The sequence below is a fragment of the Caretta caretta genome, chromosome 1 (assembly GCF_965140235.1).
Source record: "Caretta caretta isolate rCarCar2 chromosome 1, rCarCar1.hap1, whole genome shotgun sequence".
NCBI lineage: Eukaryota > Metazoa > Chordata > Testudines > Cheloniidae > Caretta > Caretta caretta.
Genome location: NC_134206.1, coordinates 201,018,664 through 201,036,491, shown reverse-complemented (window position 1 = coordinate 201,036,491; position 17,828 = coordinate 201,018,664). Strand labels below are relative to the sequence as shown.

The 17,828-nt window shown below is 46.0% G+C and overlaps 1 protein-coding gene across 1 annotated transcript in view; it reads left to right on the top strand.

Moving 5' to 3' along the window:
• F5 (coagulation factor V) overlaps positions 1-17,828 on the top strand; it is a 76,276-nt gene that overhangs the window by 15,609 nt on the left and 42,839 nt on the right. The window contains exons 8-12 of the mRNA XM_075118741.1: positions 9,542-9,719; positions 11,099-11,201; positions 14,932-15,143; positions 16,176-16,326; positions 17,529-17,741. Coding sequence (XP_074974842.1) covers positions 9,542-9,719; positions 11,099-11,201; positions 14,932-15,143; positions 16,176-16,326; positions 17,529-17,741 — 857 coding nt within the window. The remainder of the gene's footprint in view (positions 1-9,541; positions 9,720-11,098; positions 11,202-14,931; positions 15,144-16,175; positions 16,327-17,528; positions 17,742-17,828) is intronic.

Below are 17,828 nucleotides of genomic sequence, written 5' to 3'. Positions count from 1 at the left end.
GATTTTTAGGAAGCGATTTTATACAGTCGATTGTGTGTGTCTCCAGTAAGCGCATTAAGTTGGCGGAGTGCGTCCACAGTACCGTAGCGTACTGGGTAGTGTCAACTTTCGGAGTGTTGCACTGTGGGTAGCTATCCCACAGTTCCCGCAGTCTCCGCTGCCCATTGGAATTCTTGGTTGAGCTCCCAATGCCTGATAGGGCAAAAACATTGTCGCGGGTGGTTTTGGGTACATGTCGTCAGTCGCCCCTCCCTCCGTGAAAGCAATGGCAGACAATCGTTTCGCACCTTTTTTCCATGCAGACGACATACTGCCGTCAGCAGACGGTGCAGTAGGACTGCTAACCGTCATCATCATCCACTGCTTCCGCTGCAACTCTGCTCTCCTGGTGCCATGAATCCACCTTGCAGGTCGTCTCGTCGTTCTGTATAAATATCTATTCTTGTGGCATCAGTCCTCATCCACCACTTCCGCTGCAACTCTGCTCTTCTGCAGACGCCATACCACGGCAAGCATGGAGCCCGCTCAGCTCACCACTGCTGTTGTGAGCATTGTAAACACCTCGCACGTTATCCTGCAGTATGTGCAGAACCTGCAAAAGCAGGCGAGGAGGCGATGGCAGTACGGTGATGAGCGTGATGAGGACATGGACACAGACTTCTCTCAAAGCACGGTCCCTGGCAATTTGGACATCATGGTGGTAATGTGGCAAGTTCCTGCCATGGAACGCCGATTCTGGGCCTAGGAAACAAGCACAGACTGGTGGGACCGCATAGTGTTGCAAGTATGGGATGATTCACAGTGGCTGCGAAACTTTCGCACATGTAAGGCCACTTTCCTTGGACTTTGTGAGTTGCTTTCCCCCGCCCTGAAGCACAGGAATACCAAGATGAGAGCTGCCCTGACAGTTGAGAAGTGAGTGGCAATAGCCCTGTGGAAGCTTGTAATGCCTGACTGCTACCGGTCAGTAGGGAATTAATTTGGAGTGGGTAAATCTACTGTGGGGGTTGCTGAGATCCACGTAGCCAATGCAATCACTGATGTTCTGCTATCAAGGGAAGTGACTCTGGGAAATGTGCAGGTCATAGTGGATGGCTTTGCTGCAATGGGGTTCCCTAACTCTGCTGGGGCGATAGATGGAACGCATATCCCTATCTTGACACTGGCCCACCATGCCCACCAGTATGTAAGCCGCAAGGGGTACTTCTCAATGGTGCTGCAAGCGCTGGTGGATCACAAGAGATGTTTCACTGACATCAACGTGGGATGGCCAGGAAAGGTGCATGACGCTTGCATCTTCAGGAACTCAGGGCTGTTTGAGCAGTTGCAAGAAGGGACTTACTTTCCAGACCAGAAAATTACCATTGCGGATGTTGAAATGCCAATAGTTATCCTTGGGGACCCAGCCTACCCCTTGCTCCCATGGCTCATGAAGCCGTACACAGGCAGCCTGGACAGTAGTAAGGAGCAGTTCAACTATAGGCTGAGCAAGTGCAGAATGGTGGTAGAATGTGCCTTTGGATGTTTAAAAGCTCGCTGGTGCTGTTTGCTGACTAGGTTATACCTCAGCACAACCAACATTCCTATTGTTGTTGCTGCTTGCTGTGTGCTCCATAATACCTGAGAGAGTAAGGGGGAGACGTTTATGGCGGGGTGGGAGGTTGAGGCAAATTGTCCGGTGGCCGATTGTGCACAGCCAGACACTAGGGCGATTAGAAGAGCACAGCTAGGCACGCTGTGCATCAGAGAAGCTTTGAAAACCTGGCCAGGCTACGGTGTGACAGTTCTGTTTGTTTCTCCTTGATGAAAACCCACCCCCTTGGTTGACTCTACTTCCCTGTAAGCCAACCGACCTCCCCCCTTCAATCACTGCTTTCAGAGGCAATAAAGTCATTATTGTTTCAAAATCATGCATTCTTTATTAATTCATCGTACAAACAGGGGGAAAACTCGCAAGGTAGCCCAGGAGGGGTGGGTGAGGAGGGAAGCACTGGGTGGGGTGGTGGATGAGGGGAGGCAGGAAGGACAAGGCCACACTACAGTTCAAAACTTATTGAATGCCAGCCTTCTGTTGCTTGGGCAATCCTCTGGGGTGGAGTGGCTGGGTGCCCGTACCCCCCCCCACCCCCCGCGTTCTTGGCATCTGGGTGAAGAGGATATGGAGCTTGGGGAGGAGGGCAGGTGGTTATACAAGGGCTGCAGCAGTGGTCTGTGCTCCTGCTGCCTTTCCTGCAGCTCCACCAGATACCTGAGCATGTCAGTTTGCTCCCCCATTAGGCTCAGCGTTGCATCCTGCCTCCTGTCATCACGTTCATTTAACGGTTTCCTGGACTCTGCCATTGTGTGCCTTCACGCATTCTGCTGGGCTCTTTCAGTGCGGGAGGACTATATGAACTCTGAGAACATGTCATGGCGAGTGCGTTTCTTTCGCCTTCTAACCTGCACTAGCCTCTGGGGTGGAGATGATAGGGGGAGCGTAGAAAAATTTGCAGCTGCAGGAGGAAAAGAAATACATTTTAGAGAACAAAGGGAAGACTATTTCACACTGAATCAAGTGATTCACATTACATAGCACATGTGCTTCACACACACACACCCTACCACGTGGCTTACATCAGGGAAGATCCCTCTCAGCCAAACACGGACAGCTCAGCATGAACAGGCCTCCCCACACAGCGTGGCAAAGGCTTTTAGAGTACCTCCAGGAGAGGTTCATGGAGATGTCCCTGGAGGATTTCCGCTCCATCCCCAGACACGTTAACAGACTTTTCCAGTAGCTATACTGGGTGCAAATGCATCCCAAGTTTCAGGGCAAATTAATCATTAAACACACTTGCTTTTAAACCCTGTATTATATTTACAAAGGTACACTCACCAGAGGTGCCTTCTCTGGCTTCATGGTCCGGGAGCCTGCCTTTGGAGTGTTGGGAGGGTATTGGCTCCAGGGTGACGAACAGTTCCTGGCTGCCAGGGAGAAGGGAGTCTTCGCTTGGCTGCTGTGCGTTATCCTCAACCTCCTCCTCCTCATCCTCATCATCTTCCTCATCCACAAAATCCTCATCCCTGTTGCGTGAGACTCCCCCCTTGGGGTAGTGGTAGGGGCCCCCACTAGAATTGCATGCAACTCATCATAGAAGCAACATGTATGGGGCTCTGACCTGGAGCGACTATTTGCATCCTTTGTTTTTTGGTAGGCTTGCTCAGCTCCTTAACTTTCATGTGACACTGCTGTGTGTCCCTGTTATAGCCTCTGTCCATCATGCCCTTGGAGATTTTGGCAAATATATCGGCATTTCGTCTTTTGGAACGTAGTTCTGATAGCACGGATTCTTCTCCCCATACAGTGATCAGATCCAGTACCTCCCATTCGGTCCATGCTGGAGCTCTTTTGCGATTCTGGGACTCCATGGTCACCTGTGCTGATGAGCTCGCCATGCTGGCCAAATAGGAAATTAAATTCAAAAGTTCCCAGGGCTTTTCCTGTCTACCTGGCCAGTGCATCTGAGTTGAGAGTGCTGTCCACAGCGGTCACAATGGAGCACTCTGGGATAGCTCCCGGGGGCCAATACTGTCAAATTGTGTCCACACTACCCCAAATTCGACCCAGCAAGGTCGATTTTAGCACTAAACCCCTCGCTGGGGAGGAGTACAGAAATCGATTTTAAAAGCCCATTAAATCAACAAAACAGGCTTGGTCGTGTGGACGGGTGCAGGGTTAAATTGACCTAACGCTGCTAAATTCAACCTTAACTAGTAGTGTAGACCAGGGCTTAGTGGTGTAGGAAAGTGTCCTACCACAGCAGAAGAAATAAGGAAGCCCTCCCCAGAAACCTTTGGCTGAGAACTGCACACTACATCCCGAGAAGTTTCCTCATGATCTCTATGGAGGATGCATAGGACATCCTGGAGAGCACAAACTGCAGGGACCCTCTGCCTAACTCTAGAGGGGGATGAAAAGCAGATAGCAACTCTACCTCTGTTGGTTGTTTCACTACCTTACCTAGCATCAGTAAAAAAAGAGTAAATCAACAGATGTGTCCTGCAACTTTGGGCCTTCCATCCCTGCAATTTCAAAGCAAACTGCATACTTACGAGAAATTCCTTCCCCTGCATCAGGCTCACTTATTTTGGACTGTAGGGACTAGTTGGACTGCGCAGGACTCAAAAATATGTCCTGACTTGCTGCACCACTGGATATCTTGGTTGCCTGTCCCCATACTCCTCCTCCTCCTCCTCGCTGTTCACAGCAGAGGGCCTGAGACTCAGGTTCCTCCAAAGAATCCACAGGGCTCTTGGGAGAGGTGGTGGTAGGTTCTCCATCGAGGATAGCATGCAGCTCTTTGTAAAAGTGGCAGGTCTGCAGCTCCACACCAGAGCAATTGTTGGCCTCCCTTGCCTTCTGGTACGCCTGCTGCAGCTCCTTGGCTTTCACGCAGCACTGCTGCAGGTCCCTGTTGTAGTCCTTTTTTCCTCAGTTTGCAGAATATGTTCTGTACTGTTCAGATCTAATATCATTTGAAGCCCCCTTTGATAATTCCATCCTAAAATAGAAACTCTCTTTTGAGCTACATAGATTTTTTTTTTCCCCCCTTGGGTTTACAGCTTTTGTACTCTATGGTAGCTGTAAAATAGTCACTGATGGGGGTGGGAGACACCCCAGAGGCTATGGTGGATGTCTGAAGCATGTAATTCAGGTTGGGAGTTGGCAAATAGCACAGTGTAGAGTTGGTTGGGAATAAAGGATGTAGATTTAGGAGTTTTGCAGGTTGCAGTCTTGTATCAGACTGTCTTAACCTGCTGGCTGGAAGACATCTGGTGTTGCAGAAAGCAACTTAACACAGTGGATGGTGCTTTTCACTCATCAGGCAGCTTCTATGGTTTTCTCCAAGGTAAGGCCTTTTATCATGAGGAGTTGTTCACAAATCTTGGGGGAACTTGTTGTCTTCATGACAATTTGATCTCTGATCATTTCATCTGTTAAATTGACAAATTCACACAACCTATCCCTGGCAGGGCCCAGGTCAGATGACCCCAAGGCACAGATATTTCACTCTCAGTGCCAGAGCGTCAAGTTAGGCCTGGTCTACATTACAGAGTTAGGTCAATGCAAGGCATCTTACGGTGACCTAACTATGGAAGTGTCAACCCTTAAATTCCAATCCCGCCGACATAGCTGCCCCACTCTGCCAACTAAACTCCACCTCCATGTGCAGCGTAGAATCAGGATTGATGTAGTTAGGTTGATGCAGTGTCAGTGTAGACACTGCGTTACTTACATCAACTTAGTGGCCTCCGGGAGGTGTCCCACAATGTCCCTCCTTTGATCTCTCTCTGCTTTGAACTCTGCTGCAGGTATGCAGGAAGCTGCCCCTCCCCTTAAAAGCCCCATGAATTTTTGGAATTCCATTTCCTGGTTGCCCAGCTTGGAGAGCTCACCTAGCAATTGCCTAGCTGACCATGCTGGCTACATGTTGCAGACACACTCCTGCCTGTACGACACAGGAGGTATTAGATTTCCTGGATCGTGGGGAGAAGAGGCTGGTCAAGAACAGCTCCGATCCATCTGTAGAAACTTAGATATCTACAAGCAGATCACTTGGGTCATGGGAATCTGACTTTCCAGAAGTTTTCACAGACACTGCAGGGGTTGCAAAAAGGTTCAAGCACAAGTGCCAGCTACAATATAATGTGGTTCCTGTGCAACATAAAATGCAAAACATACCAGTTGCAGTGAGACAACCACTCAAGGAGGAGATGCTGAAATGACGCAAAGCAGATATAATTGAACCAGTTGATTCATCAGAATGGGTTTCTCCTATCATTCTCACCAGGAAGTCTGATGGTGCTATCCACATGTATGTGGACTTGAGAGATCTAAATTCCAACATAGTTGTGTATTGTCATCCTCTATCCAACATCAGTGAAATGCTGCTCACCTTAAAGGAGGCAAGAGTCTTTATGACTCTTGATTTATGCTCGGCTTACCACCAGATCCCCTTAATGGAAAAATCCCACATGTACACAGCTTTCATCACTGCAGAATGTTTTTTCCAATTCAAAAGGCCTCTGTAGCACCAGTATTCCAGAGAATGATGCCTGCAATCTTTGGCGAGAGAATGCGTGTTACTTACTTTCAAAATGACATTCTAGTGAATGGCAAAGATGAATCTGAACATGATGGCATGCTAAAAACGGTTCTAGAAAAACTTGGATACAGATTTACCATTAGCAAGAAGAAATGTCAACTCCATACCAACTCAGTGACATGTCTAGGGCATAGAATCTCTCAGAACGGCATACAACCAAAACCAGACCTAGTGAAAACCATTTGTGATGCACCACAGCCTGACAAAAAGCACAAACTTCAGTCCTCCTTTGGATTATGCAAATACCATTCAAAGTTTGTAAAGAAGTTTGCTCTGAAAGTAGTTCTGCTGAGTCATCTCCTAAAAAAGGACATGTAAGGTTTGAATGGGTTGACGTGTACAAGAACAGCTTTAACAAGATCAAATATGCACTGTCCACCATCCCGGTTTTAAGACCCTTTGATTCTGTGAAACAAACAATTGTCACAAGAGAAGCTTGTGAGTAAGGTCTTGGTGCTGTCTTGACTCAGCTAAAAAATGGACAGGAGTCACTATTGCATTTGCCTCCAGAGCCCTGACTGATTCTGAAAAATCTGATTCTGTCTCTGCGAAAGAAGTTCTGGCATGTTTCTGGGCAGTAAGACACATCAGAACTTACTTATGGGGTGGTGGGAGATTTATCTTAAGATCTGATCATAAACCTCTCTCACCTTTATTCATCACATGAGGTTCTGGAAAAGCAACTCCAAGAATTGCCAAATGGGTCATCAAACTAAAGGACTTTGATTTGCTGACAGTGTATCTTCCAGGAGTCAAAAACACCACTGCAGATTCCGTCTCGCCTGCTCATATCTTACCATGAGGGTGCAATAGAGAAAGATGATGAAGAGATTGTCCTTGCACAAATCTCTGCTACAACTCAATCTCAGAGTGGGTAACAGCCATGAGAGAAGACAAGGTAGTTCAGGACTGTGATGGGGTTGCTGTACTCACTGCCGGATGGCGCCATTTTGTGGCTGTCCTGGAGATTAGCTCAGTCAGGCCGATGCCCCTCCCAGCAATTACACCCTGTCCGTTTCTCCTCTGCAGCCCCCCTCTCACTTCCAGGAGCTGCAGCATCCTCTTTGTGACTCAGCCCTCTGGCTAGATGACTACTGTGGTTTCCCCTTCTAGGCGCTGGAGTGTATCAATGTTCCTGCTCTCCAGCAGTCTTCCGCTTCATTAGCTCACGGTGCCACTCCTGCAGTGGGGGAACCTGGGCCCATCCTTTACTTCAGGTTCCGGCTCAGGGACCCTCTACACAACAGCCAAGATCAGTTCCCTGCAACTTGCTGCCTTTCCCTGAGCCGCTTCCATACCTCCTAGCCTGCCCCCATCCTCTGGGTTTGCCAGTCTCTTCACTCCCTCCTCCCAGGGAGTAACCCGAGGCTACTGCCTCTGTAGCCCCAGCCACATCTCTCTTCTTGCAGAAGTGACTGCAATATCTCCCTGCTAATTCCCTGTATTCTGTAGAAGCCTTGCCTCTCTCTCACAAGTGAGCTTCTCTCTGTTAGCTGCCTCCACCCCAAAGCTCCCCTTTTGAACCTAATTAGCTGATTGGGCCCACCTGACCTAATGCAACTCTTGCAGTTTCAGTGTGGGGAGCACACCCCATCACAAGGACCTAAAGACTTACATAGTCAATGGATGGTCTTACATGACAATGACACCAGAACACTCGGAGCTATCTATAGACATGTATCACGTGAGCTGTCCTTTGTAAATGAATGGGTTTTGAGAATTGACCATCTTGTTGTGCCTACACTTGTGAGACAACGATTAATTGACCTGGCAGATGGAGGACATATGGGGATGAGTCTAACCAAAAGACAACTGCGATAAGACTTCTGGTGGCCAGGGATGGACAAGCAAGTTGAGGAAATAATCAAGACTTGCACGGCTTGTGCTAGAAGTGATAAGTCACAGAAAACCTTCAGCCTCCTTCTCACACCAGTTCGTTATCCCAATTGTTCATGAGAGAAACCGGCTCCTGACCTAATGGGGAGCATTTGAAGATCAGCCTGTTACACAGAGGTTTGTCCTAGTATGGTAAACTATCATTCAGATTGGCCAGAAATTACATTCACTGGAAAGCTTCAGCTGAAATAGTAAATAAGTTAACGTCATGAGTTTTTGCCCAAGAAGGATTTCCCAAGGAATTGGTAACTGACAATGGAATGCAAATAACTTCTGCTGAAATGCAACGCTACCTCATTTACAATGGTATCAAACACAAAACATTTTCTTTATACCATCCAAGAGCTAGTGGTCTACTTGAGAGAATGAACAGACTGGTGAAAGAAAGTTTGCAACTTACTAGTTTTCAAGTGAGACCAGGGAAAGAAGCTTTACATGAAACACTGTTTGCTTATGAGACCACTCCACATTCAACACCAGGAGCATTACCCTTTGAACTGTTAAGAGGACACAAGGCTGGTAAATGACTTACTACCTGTCAGGGGCTTACATGTTCTCCTTTTTTCAACCAAACCTTCTGATGAAACAATTTGTGAATGTGTTAACAACAAACAGGAGAAATATAAGCAGTGTGTGTATTGTAAGGTGCTAAACCTCACAAATTTGAAATTGGAGCTCTTATTTGTGTGAAGCTGTCATACAAAGACAAAAAAGAACGTTCAAGATATTCCTTTCCTTTGCAGATAATAGAAATATGAGAAGATTCTGCTGGATTAATAAATCAAAAGAAATAAAACACTTCAAGACTGTCCGCAGTTCATCAGCCAGCAGCTGAAGAGGAGAATGCTGATTTCCACCTTGGACCAGAGAATGCTGATGACACCAATAATAATGATGGACAATTTATAGTAGTAGGAATTGCTCCACTACCCGGTCTTGTTTCTGCCTCTCTGGGTATTAGGAGAAGTGTGAGACAAAGGAGACTGCCTGAAAGATTGGAAGACTTTGTTACTGGACTCAAGTGATGGTCTGGAAGTGACTGAAGTTTTACAATGGTTATTCTAAAGGGGAAAGGTGTGTTGCATCTAGTTAGATGCAGATAGCTATCCCAGTGTGTCTTTCTAAATTTCTTACTAGCTGGCTCCTGTAGCTTTGAGTTCAGGAATTACAATTCCCAGGATGCAGCAGGGGAGAGGGAGGATTGAGGGGAGAAGGAAAGGAAGAGAGTGAGGGGAATAAATCTGACCTTTACTGTTATCACGCTTCCACAGCCTTTCTCAAAAGGGTTCAGGTACTAAACAGCCACAGCTCATGGCTAAAACACAACTTCTCACCTTACTTCATGAACCCTACCTATTCTTAGCCATCATTGGGAATTCCACTGTCTTTGAAACCTTGCAAGGGGCTTCTGCCATTTCCCGTGGAAGAGTATTCTACGATCTAGTGGATCTCATCATTAAGAAGATGTTATTGATACTTTTTGCTTTTTTTTTTTTAAGGCAATATAAAGCTCAGTACTTGGACAACTTCTCAAATCTCATTGGGAAGAAGTATAAAAAGGCCGTTTTCAGGCAGTATGAAGATGCCAACTTCAATAAGCGTCTGGAGACTCCCCGGCCCAAGGAAATGGGAATTCTGGGCCCTGTTATCAGAGCTCAGGTTAGAGACACAATCAAGGTAAGTGGCGAGGGCCAAATACAAAGACTGTATGTACTGTGGTGTAACTTACTGTAAATGCAAAATAACTTACTGTAAACAAGAAAGAGCTTGTGTTGTATTCTTTGTCAAATAAGCTGTAATGATACAAAGAGTGGCCATATTTGAAGGTATGAGCACAAGGGGACAGAGTTAAGATTAAGTTTGCAATCTTATCTCTGCCATCCCTGACTTTGAGTGCTGGGTTTATCAATCTAAACTTTGCATTGACACTTGCTTTTTGTAAAGAATATTTAGAATAGTTGGTCCAAACCCTCAACTCCAAACACACCTGAACTTTGGGGAAGTTCGGATCTGTGTCTGAACTTTAGGAACCCATAATCTCTACCTCTTACTGTTTAGCTGTCTCAGACAGGGGTACTCACCCTTGAAAGCTGAAGAGCCACTTTGATTGAAGTCATCAAATGAAGCTAGAGAGCTACACGGTGCTGACAGCATGATGTTGAGATGTTATGCTGTATAATAATGGCGTGTCCCCTGGACTTGCCGCCATTGCAGATTGATACATCCCAAAGCCGCACAATCCTTAAATGCCATGATGATTTTGTGGCTCTGGAATTGAATTCAGTGCAATGTTTCTTCTCTCTCCATCTGGCTCCATCCTCGAGCATTTCTCTTCCCTCTCCGTCCTCCTTGGCTCCTAGAAGCTGGGAAAGGGATGGGAAAGTCTGTATCAGTAAAAGCTAGGAAAGTCTGTATCAGTAAAAACAACGAGGAGTCTGTGTGGCACCTTAGAGACTAACCAATTTATTTGGGCATAAGCTTTTGTGGGATAAACCCCACTTCATCAGATGCATGGAGTGGAAAATATACAGCACATGAAAAGATGGGAGTTGCCTTACCCCGCACTTGGTAAGGCAACTCCCATCTTTTCATGTGCTGTATATTTATACCTGCTTACTGTATTTTCCACTCCATGCATCTGATGAAGTGGGGTTTATCCCACAAAAGCTTATGCCCAAATAAATTGGTTAGTCTCTAAGGTGCCACACAGACTCCTCATTGTTTTTACGGAATCCCCGTGATTCCAGTCCATGGCTAGCACTCTCCATGGCTTCGTGTGCCTGGCCGTGTGGGAAGTGCTCCTGAGGATGGCATTCTCATCAGCCGCCTGAGACCAGGCAGCACAAGAGGAATCCCAAATCAGTGCGGTCCACAAATGTTCATGTTGCAGTAGAGCTTCTGGTTTAATATCCCCAGATTTTTCTTTTAAGGAGCGTTTCTTCCCCTGAGCACTTTCAGTGCTGAAATCATGCAAGTTTCGCTCTCCCTGGGATTTACCCAGACCAGGATTCACTGAATGCTGAACTCAAACTTTCTGCATCTCCATATCTACGTAGATTGTGTTCAGAAATATGGCCAGTCGACCCTACAGCATTTACCTTCATGGAGTGACGCTTTCAAAAGATGCAGAAGGAGCCACTGACCCCCTGGATTCCACAGGTCAGAAACTGTTCACATTTGCACAATATTGAAAGTCTTACTTTGTGTAGAGTCTCTCTTTGCCTTTAGGAGGTCATGTAACTGATTAGGGCACAGGAGTGGGAGTCCTGGGTTCTGTTCCCAGCTCTGCGCTGACGTGCTGTGTGATTTTGGGAAAGTTGCGTCTCTTCTCCGTGCCTCAGTTTTCCCCATCTGTAAAATGGGGATTATGATAAGTGCCCACTTTTGTAAAGTGCTTTGAGATCTACAGATGAAAAATCAAATGTAAATATGCTAAGCAGCACTATTATTTAAAAAATGCCTGCGTGGACGTGGTCCTCAACTTCAATGAGCTCATGTCAGTTTACACCAGCCAAGGGTCTCGCTGATGTAACATAAGAACGGCCATACTGGGTCAGACCAAAGGTCCATCTGGCTTCATATCCTGTCTGACAATGGCCGGTACCAGATGCTTCAGAGGGAATGAACAGAATAGGGCAATTTCCAGTGATCCATCCCCTGTCATACAGTCCCAGCTTCTGATAGTTGGAGCATGGGGTTGGGTCCCTGACCATTTTGGCTAATCGCCATTGATGGACCTGTCCTCCATATTCTTATCTAATTATTTTTTGAACCCAGTTCTACTTCTGCTCTCGCAACGTCCTCTGACAATGGGTTCCACAGGTTGACTGTGGGTTGGGCAAAGAAGTACTTCCTTACTTTTGTTTTAAACCTGCCGCCTATTAATTTCATCGGGTGACCATTAGTTCTTGTGTTATGTGAAGGGATAACTAACAGGTCCCAATTCACTTTCTCCGCACCAGTCATGGTTTTATCATATCTCTGTCATATTCCCCCCGCCACTTAGTTGTCCCTTTTCTAAGCTGAGCACTCCCCGTCTTTTTAATCTTGGCTCGTACGGAAGCTGTTCCATTCCCCTGATCATTTTTGTTGCCCTTCTCTGCACCTTTTCCAATTCTGAGATATCTTTTTTGAGACAAGGTGACCAGAACTGCACTGTTCAATGTGTGGGCGTATCATGGATTTATATAGTGGCAGTATGATATTTTCTGTTTTAATATCTATCCCTTTTCTAATGGGTCCTAACATTCTGTTTGCTTTTTTGACTGTTGCTGCACATGGAGCAGATATTTTCAGAGAACTATCCATGTTGACTCCTAGATCTTTCTGTTGTGGAAACAGCTCATTTAGACCCCAACATTTTGTATATATAGTTGGGATTATTTTTTTCCAATGTGCGTTATTTTGTATTTATCAACTCTGAATTTCATCTGCCATTTTGGTGCCCAGTCACCCAGTTTAGTGAGATCCCTTAATGACGATTCACAGTCAGTTTTGTATTTAACTGTCTTGAGTACTTTTGTATAGCTGCAAATTTTGCCACCTCTCTGTTCACCCTCTTTTCCAGATCATTTATGAATAAGTTGAACAACACATTTCCCAATACAGATCCGTGCGGGAACCTGCTATTTACCTTTCTCTGCTGTGAAAACTGACCCTCTATTCCTACCCTGTATTTCCTATCTTTTAATTAGTTATGGATCTAGGAGAGGACCTTCCCTCTTATCCCATGACTGCTTACTTTGCCTTTGGTTAGGGATTTGTCAGAGACTTTCTGAAAGTCCAAGTACTATATCTTCATAGTCTTTGCATGGCTAAATGGTAATGGAGGAGAAGAAATATTAGGAAATATTAAGAGGCATAGCTAAGGGAAAAAGAGAGAGAAATGTTTTCTGCTGTGATCTGAAATGAAATGGGGCTGAGAGATACAGAAAGAGCAGCAGGAAAAGTCATCAACAGTGGTAAGACTGTGTATCCGCAATCTTGGATAGTGAGGTTGCTAGTGCTGGGCAAGCAAATGAGAGACTACACAGAAGTTAAGGGCTATGAAATAATCTGTAGCCAGCCCATGGAAGGCTTTAAAGAAGGAAGAGGGGACACTTTATTTCCTGATTCCTGTAAGGAATGGGGGAGTCAGTGGATTTGTTCAAGGACCAGAGAGATGTGACTGCACTTCGTTGTATGAGTCAGACAGCAAGCAGCATTCCCAGTGGTTTGCAGTCAAGCTGGAAGGGCGTATCAAGTGGGGTCTGGTTCTGTTCAATGTCTTCATCAGTGATTTAGAAAACGGCAGAGAGAGTAAATTTATAAAGTTTGTGGATGATACGAAGCTGGGAGGGGTTGCAAGTGCTTTAGAGGATAGGATTTAAAATTCAAAATGGTCTGGACAAACTGGAGAAATGGTCTGAAGTAATTAGGATGAAATTCAATAAGGACAAATGCAAAGTACTCCACTTAGAATGGAACAATCACTTGAACACATACAAAATGGGAAATGACTGCTTAGGAAGGAGTACGGTGCAAAGGTGATACACTGTGACCCCCAGATTAAAGCTAAATATGAGTCAACATTGTAACACTGTTGCAAAAGAAAGCAAACATCATTCTGGCATGTATTAGCAAGAGTGTTGTAAGCAAAACTCAAGAAGTAATTCTGCTCTACTCTGCACTGATTTGGCCTCAACTGGAGTATTGTGTCCAGTTCTGGGCACCACATTTCAGAAAAAATGTGGACAAACCGGAGAAAGTTCAGAGAAGAGCGAAAAAAAGAAAAACGATTAAAGGTCTAGAAAATATGAGCTCTGAGAGAAGATTGAAAAAATTGGGTTTTAGTCTGCAGAAGAGAAGACTGAGGGGGAACGTAAGTTTTAAGTACATAAAAGGTTGTTACAAGGAGGAGGGAGGTAATTTGTTCTCCTTAACCCCTGAGGCTAAGACAAGAAGTAATGGGCTTAAATTGCAGCAAGGGAGGTTTAGGTTGGACATTAGGAAAAACTTCCGAACTGTCAGGGTGGTTAAGCACTGGAATAAATTGCCTAGGGAGGTTGAGGAATCTCCTTAATTGGAGATTTTTAAGAGCAGGTTAGATAAACACCTGTCCGGGATGGTCTAGATATTTCTTAGTCCGGCCATGAGTGCACGGACCTCTCAAGATCCTTTCCAGTCCTTTGATTCTATTTCTGCAGCATTAACTTCAACTGATTAGATGCTGTTTTATGGGTGATTGTTTGGTAAAGGAAGAATGTAGTGAGTAGCAGGTTTGTTGTAGAAATAGAATGGAGCTGGTTTTAGCCACGACGTAGGCTAGAGCCAAGGCAATTCCTTCTAAATCTGCCTTCCCACCAGTGTGCAGTTCACTGTTACAATTAAAATGTAGAATTTTCTGCCTCAGATATGAACAGTCCTTGTTCAATAATTTTTTTGTCCTTCTGTTGTGCCTTTCATCCATGGATTTCAAAAGCGATTTACACCCATCATTCATTTAGCTTTATTGACAAGTCTCTAACGTAAGTGGTATAATTCCTGTATAGCACATGGGACCTTCGCAGACAGAAAACACAGTGACAACACGTTTTGCATTCTGCAGTGGACACAGAGCATGTCTCCAGGCTGTGCTAGAGCTTTGGACAGTCCAAGGCTGTAACTTAATAACGGAGCATAGTTAAGCTCCTTTCTGCACTGCAAACAGGAACTCTGTTGTAAGCCACATGGGACAACCATGCTATATCTGGGTCCCTGTACTCAGTTGTTTTTGAAGTGTAGACCTGCCCAAAGTACATATTGGACTTCAAGTGCCTGAAGGTGCACTGACTTCATCGGAGCTATGCCAATTTACACCAGCCAGGAATCTGGCTCTAAGTTTGTAACTCCTATTTTATTTCTCCTTCAGACAACAGCACCCTGAGTAAAGCAGTTCAACCTGGGGAAACCTACACGTATAAATGGAGTGTCGTGGACACTGATCAGCCCACCGCACAGGATGCCCAGTGTCTAACGAGATTATATCACAGTGCTGTAGATGTAACCAGGGATATAGCCTCTGGACTGATTGGCCCACTTCTGATTTGTAAAGGTGAAGCACTGGACAAGAGGGGTGTGCAGGTATGAACATTTTCTGCAACCTCTGAGAGACAGAGAGAGAGAGAGAGGCGCCTGTCCATGTGTGTTGTTTGAACTACAGGGGAATTTGGTTTCATTGATTGTTCCCTTAGAGAAAAGGCCTCTGGAACTGAACTGGGATCAGATCACTAGGCTTCTTCAGAAGTCAGTCAAAAAACCTGTAGAATGTAATGAGGTATGAAATCCTTTGGATAAATTCTTTGAACCACTCTACAGAACTCACTAGTTGGGACATTAAATTCTATAGGGTGAGTCAGACAACCTAAAATAAGGGGATAGTTTTGTATTAAATTCTATAGGACTTTCCTATAAGGGCTGCTTGCAGTGATAGTTTTTAGCTGCATGCTGGCATATGTGGCCCCAGATTTAGAGTGCTCACTGGGACTTTCAGTTAGAAAGATCAGGCTGCTAGTGATTTCTTTCATTGTGCTTTGTTTGCCAAGACAAGAAATTGCAAAATCCTGATTCTAGACACCACCCTAAACTTCCCCAAAGTTTGATGGTATGCAGGGAGGAAGTTCTGACCCCAGTCTCTGATAGCTTCTGACCCCAGTCTATCATAGGTTTAACCTAGGTCTGGCAACCCCAAACTTTGGGGATCCAGAAGCATTGCAAGGGGGTTGCTGGGAGAGTTCTTCTTCCACTTCCCCTCCATGGGGCCAAAGGAAGGAATCTACTTTGACAGTGGCTCAGACACCACGCAGAAGTGAATGGAAGCAGTGACTTCAGCCCCTGCACATACAGCAACAAGTGGGCCACTAGGGGGAGCCCAGCTCATAGCAGCCATGCTAAGTAGCTGGTCCAGTGTCACCCAGTGAGTCAGTTGCAGAGGTAGGAATGGAACCCAGGAGTCCGGAACCCTAGTCCCTTTCTCTAACCACTGGACTGTGCTTCTGTTCACTTGAATGGAAATGTTGCCTCTGGAGGGATGGCGAGATTAGGCCCTTAATATACCCCACTATGTATCCGTTAGCTGCTTGCAAAACTTACCCTGCCATGTCTGCTGTCTTTCAGAACAAGGCGGATGCAGAGCAGCAGGCCGTGTTTGCCGTGTTTGATGAAAACAAGAGTTGGTACTTAGAGGATAACATCAAGGAGTACTGCAACAACCCCTCCAGCGTTAAAAGGGATGATCCCAAGTTCTACAGGTCTAACGTGATGCACAGTGAGTGGGAAACTAGGCCCAAGTTTGCAAAAGCTTGTGTGAGCACAAGTACCCAGATGGGTGCTTATTCTGAGGTGCAAGGCAGGCATGGGGATTTCCCAAGTGGCAGAAACTGGCCCCTGAGATTGTGCTGAAAGCACGAATGAGCAGAGTTCTGGTTCTGGCTTCAAGGATCTGCTATTTCCAGAATTTCATAGGGCATGGTTCGGGCAACTTAGGCACAAACAAGCTCATCATGAGCCGGGCAAATGTAAACCGAGAAGGGGAAGTGTCAGTGGTCTCAGCAGCCCTGCATGGGCTTCTGGGCCACCAACTGCAGTCCACTGAGGCAGCACCCGGAAGGTGGGGGGTGGAGGTATCGGTGACTGTGGGAGATAGAGAGAGGTAGAGTACCTGGGTGGGGGAGGAGCGGGGGCCTGGTAAATGTTTGTGTGGAGCCTCGCAGAGGGGAATGGATACAGGGGGTGAGTGGTTAGAGTGGGCGGGGGCTGGCAGGCTTCCTGGGGTGGTGACCAGGAACAATCTGTGATGCTGCAGCTGTTTGCCCTGGGGTGGTTGGGGGAAGGAATCAGGAGGGAAGTAAAGGGAAGGATGTTGGGAAGACTCCAGAAGTCAGCCAAGCAGCTGCATGCCTCGTACTGCATGCTTTTGGGTTTGGAGCAAGCTGCAGCTATTAGCATGGCACTAAGCAATTTGTAAGTGTTAGTGAGTCTGTTAATTTGACAGTGGGGAGGGGGGCACAGCTGCACAGCCGTGTGGGGGCCCTCAGTGCATGTAGTTCCTAGAAGCTGCCTCCTCAGGGCCACAGCACAAGGGAATCAGGAGAGAGCATGTGGTCCAGTAACACACAGGATAGCAGCGCAGCCAGAGAAACTGCTGATGCAACTCTAGCCTCTTGGGTTTCCTCCAATTATATATTTGAATTCTTTCACTCTGAATCCAACATAGGGTGACTAGGAACAGAGGTAAGGACATTTTATTTTAATATGTGATTTTTTTAACCTAATGGTGTCCCTTCAGATGAAGGTGTCTGGATTGCAGCCCAATTTCATCAGAGTGCCAATAACCTTTCTGTCTGGATACAAAGATGTGTCAGTTCCATCCCTGATGTCACTCCATTGAAAGCATGAATTTGGCTTACCGTCTTGCATGCTGGTGAGGCTTTATGGTGCTGTAACAGCATATCTTATGCTTTGTTTTAGCAATAAATGGCTACATGTCTGACAGCACTGAAATCCTGGGATTTTGCCATGACGAAATTGTGCAGTGGCATGTCTCCAGTATTGGCACCCAGGATGAGGTAGTGTCCGTACGCCTTTCTGGTCACACTTTTTTGTCTCGAGGGAAGTATGAAGATGTACTGAATCTTTTCCCCATGAGTGGAGAATCGGTCACTGTAGAAATGGACAACGCTGGTAAGTGGCAGAACTGCTGTGCTTGTTTAATGATCTGCTAAGAGATTTTGTTTCTAGAGTCCATAAGGACTCATAAAAATAGAAAAG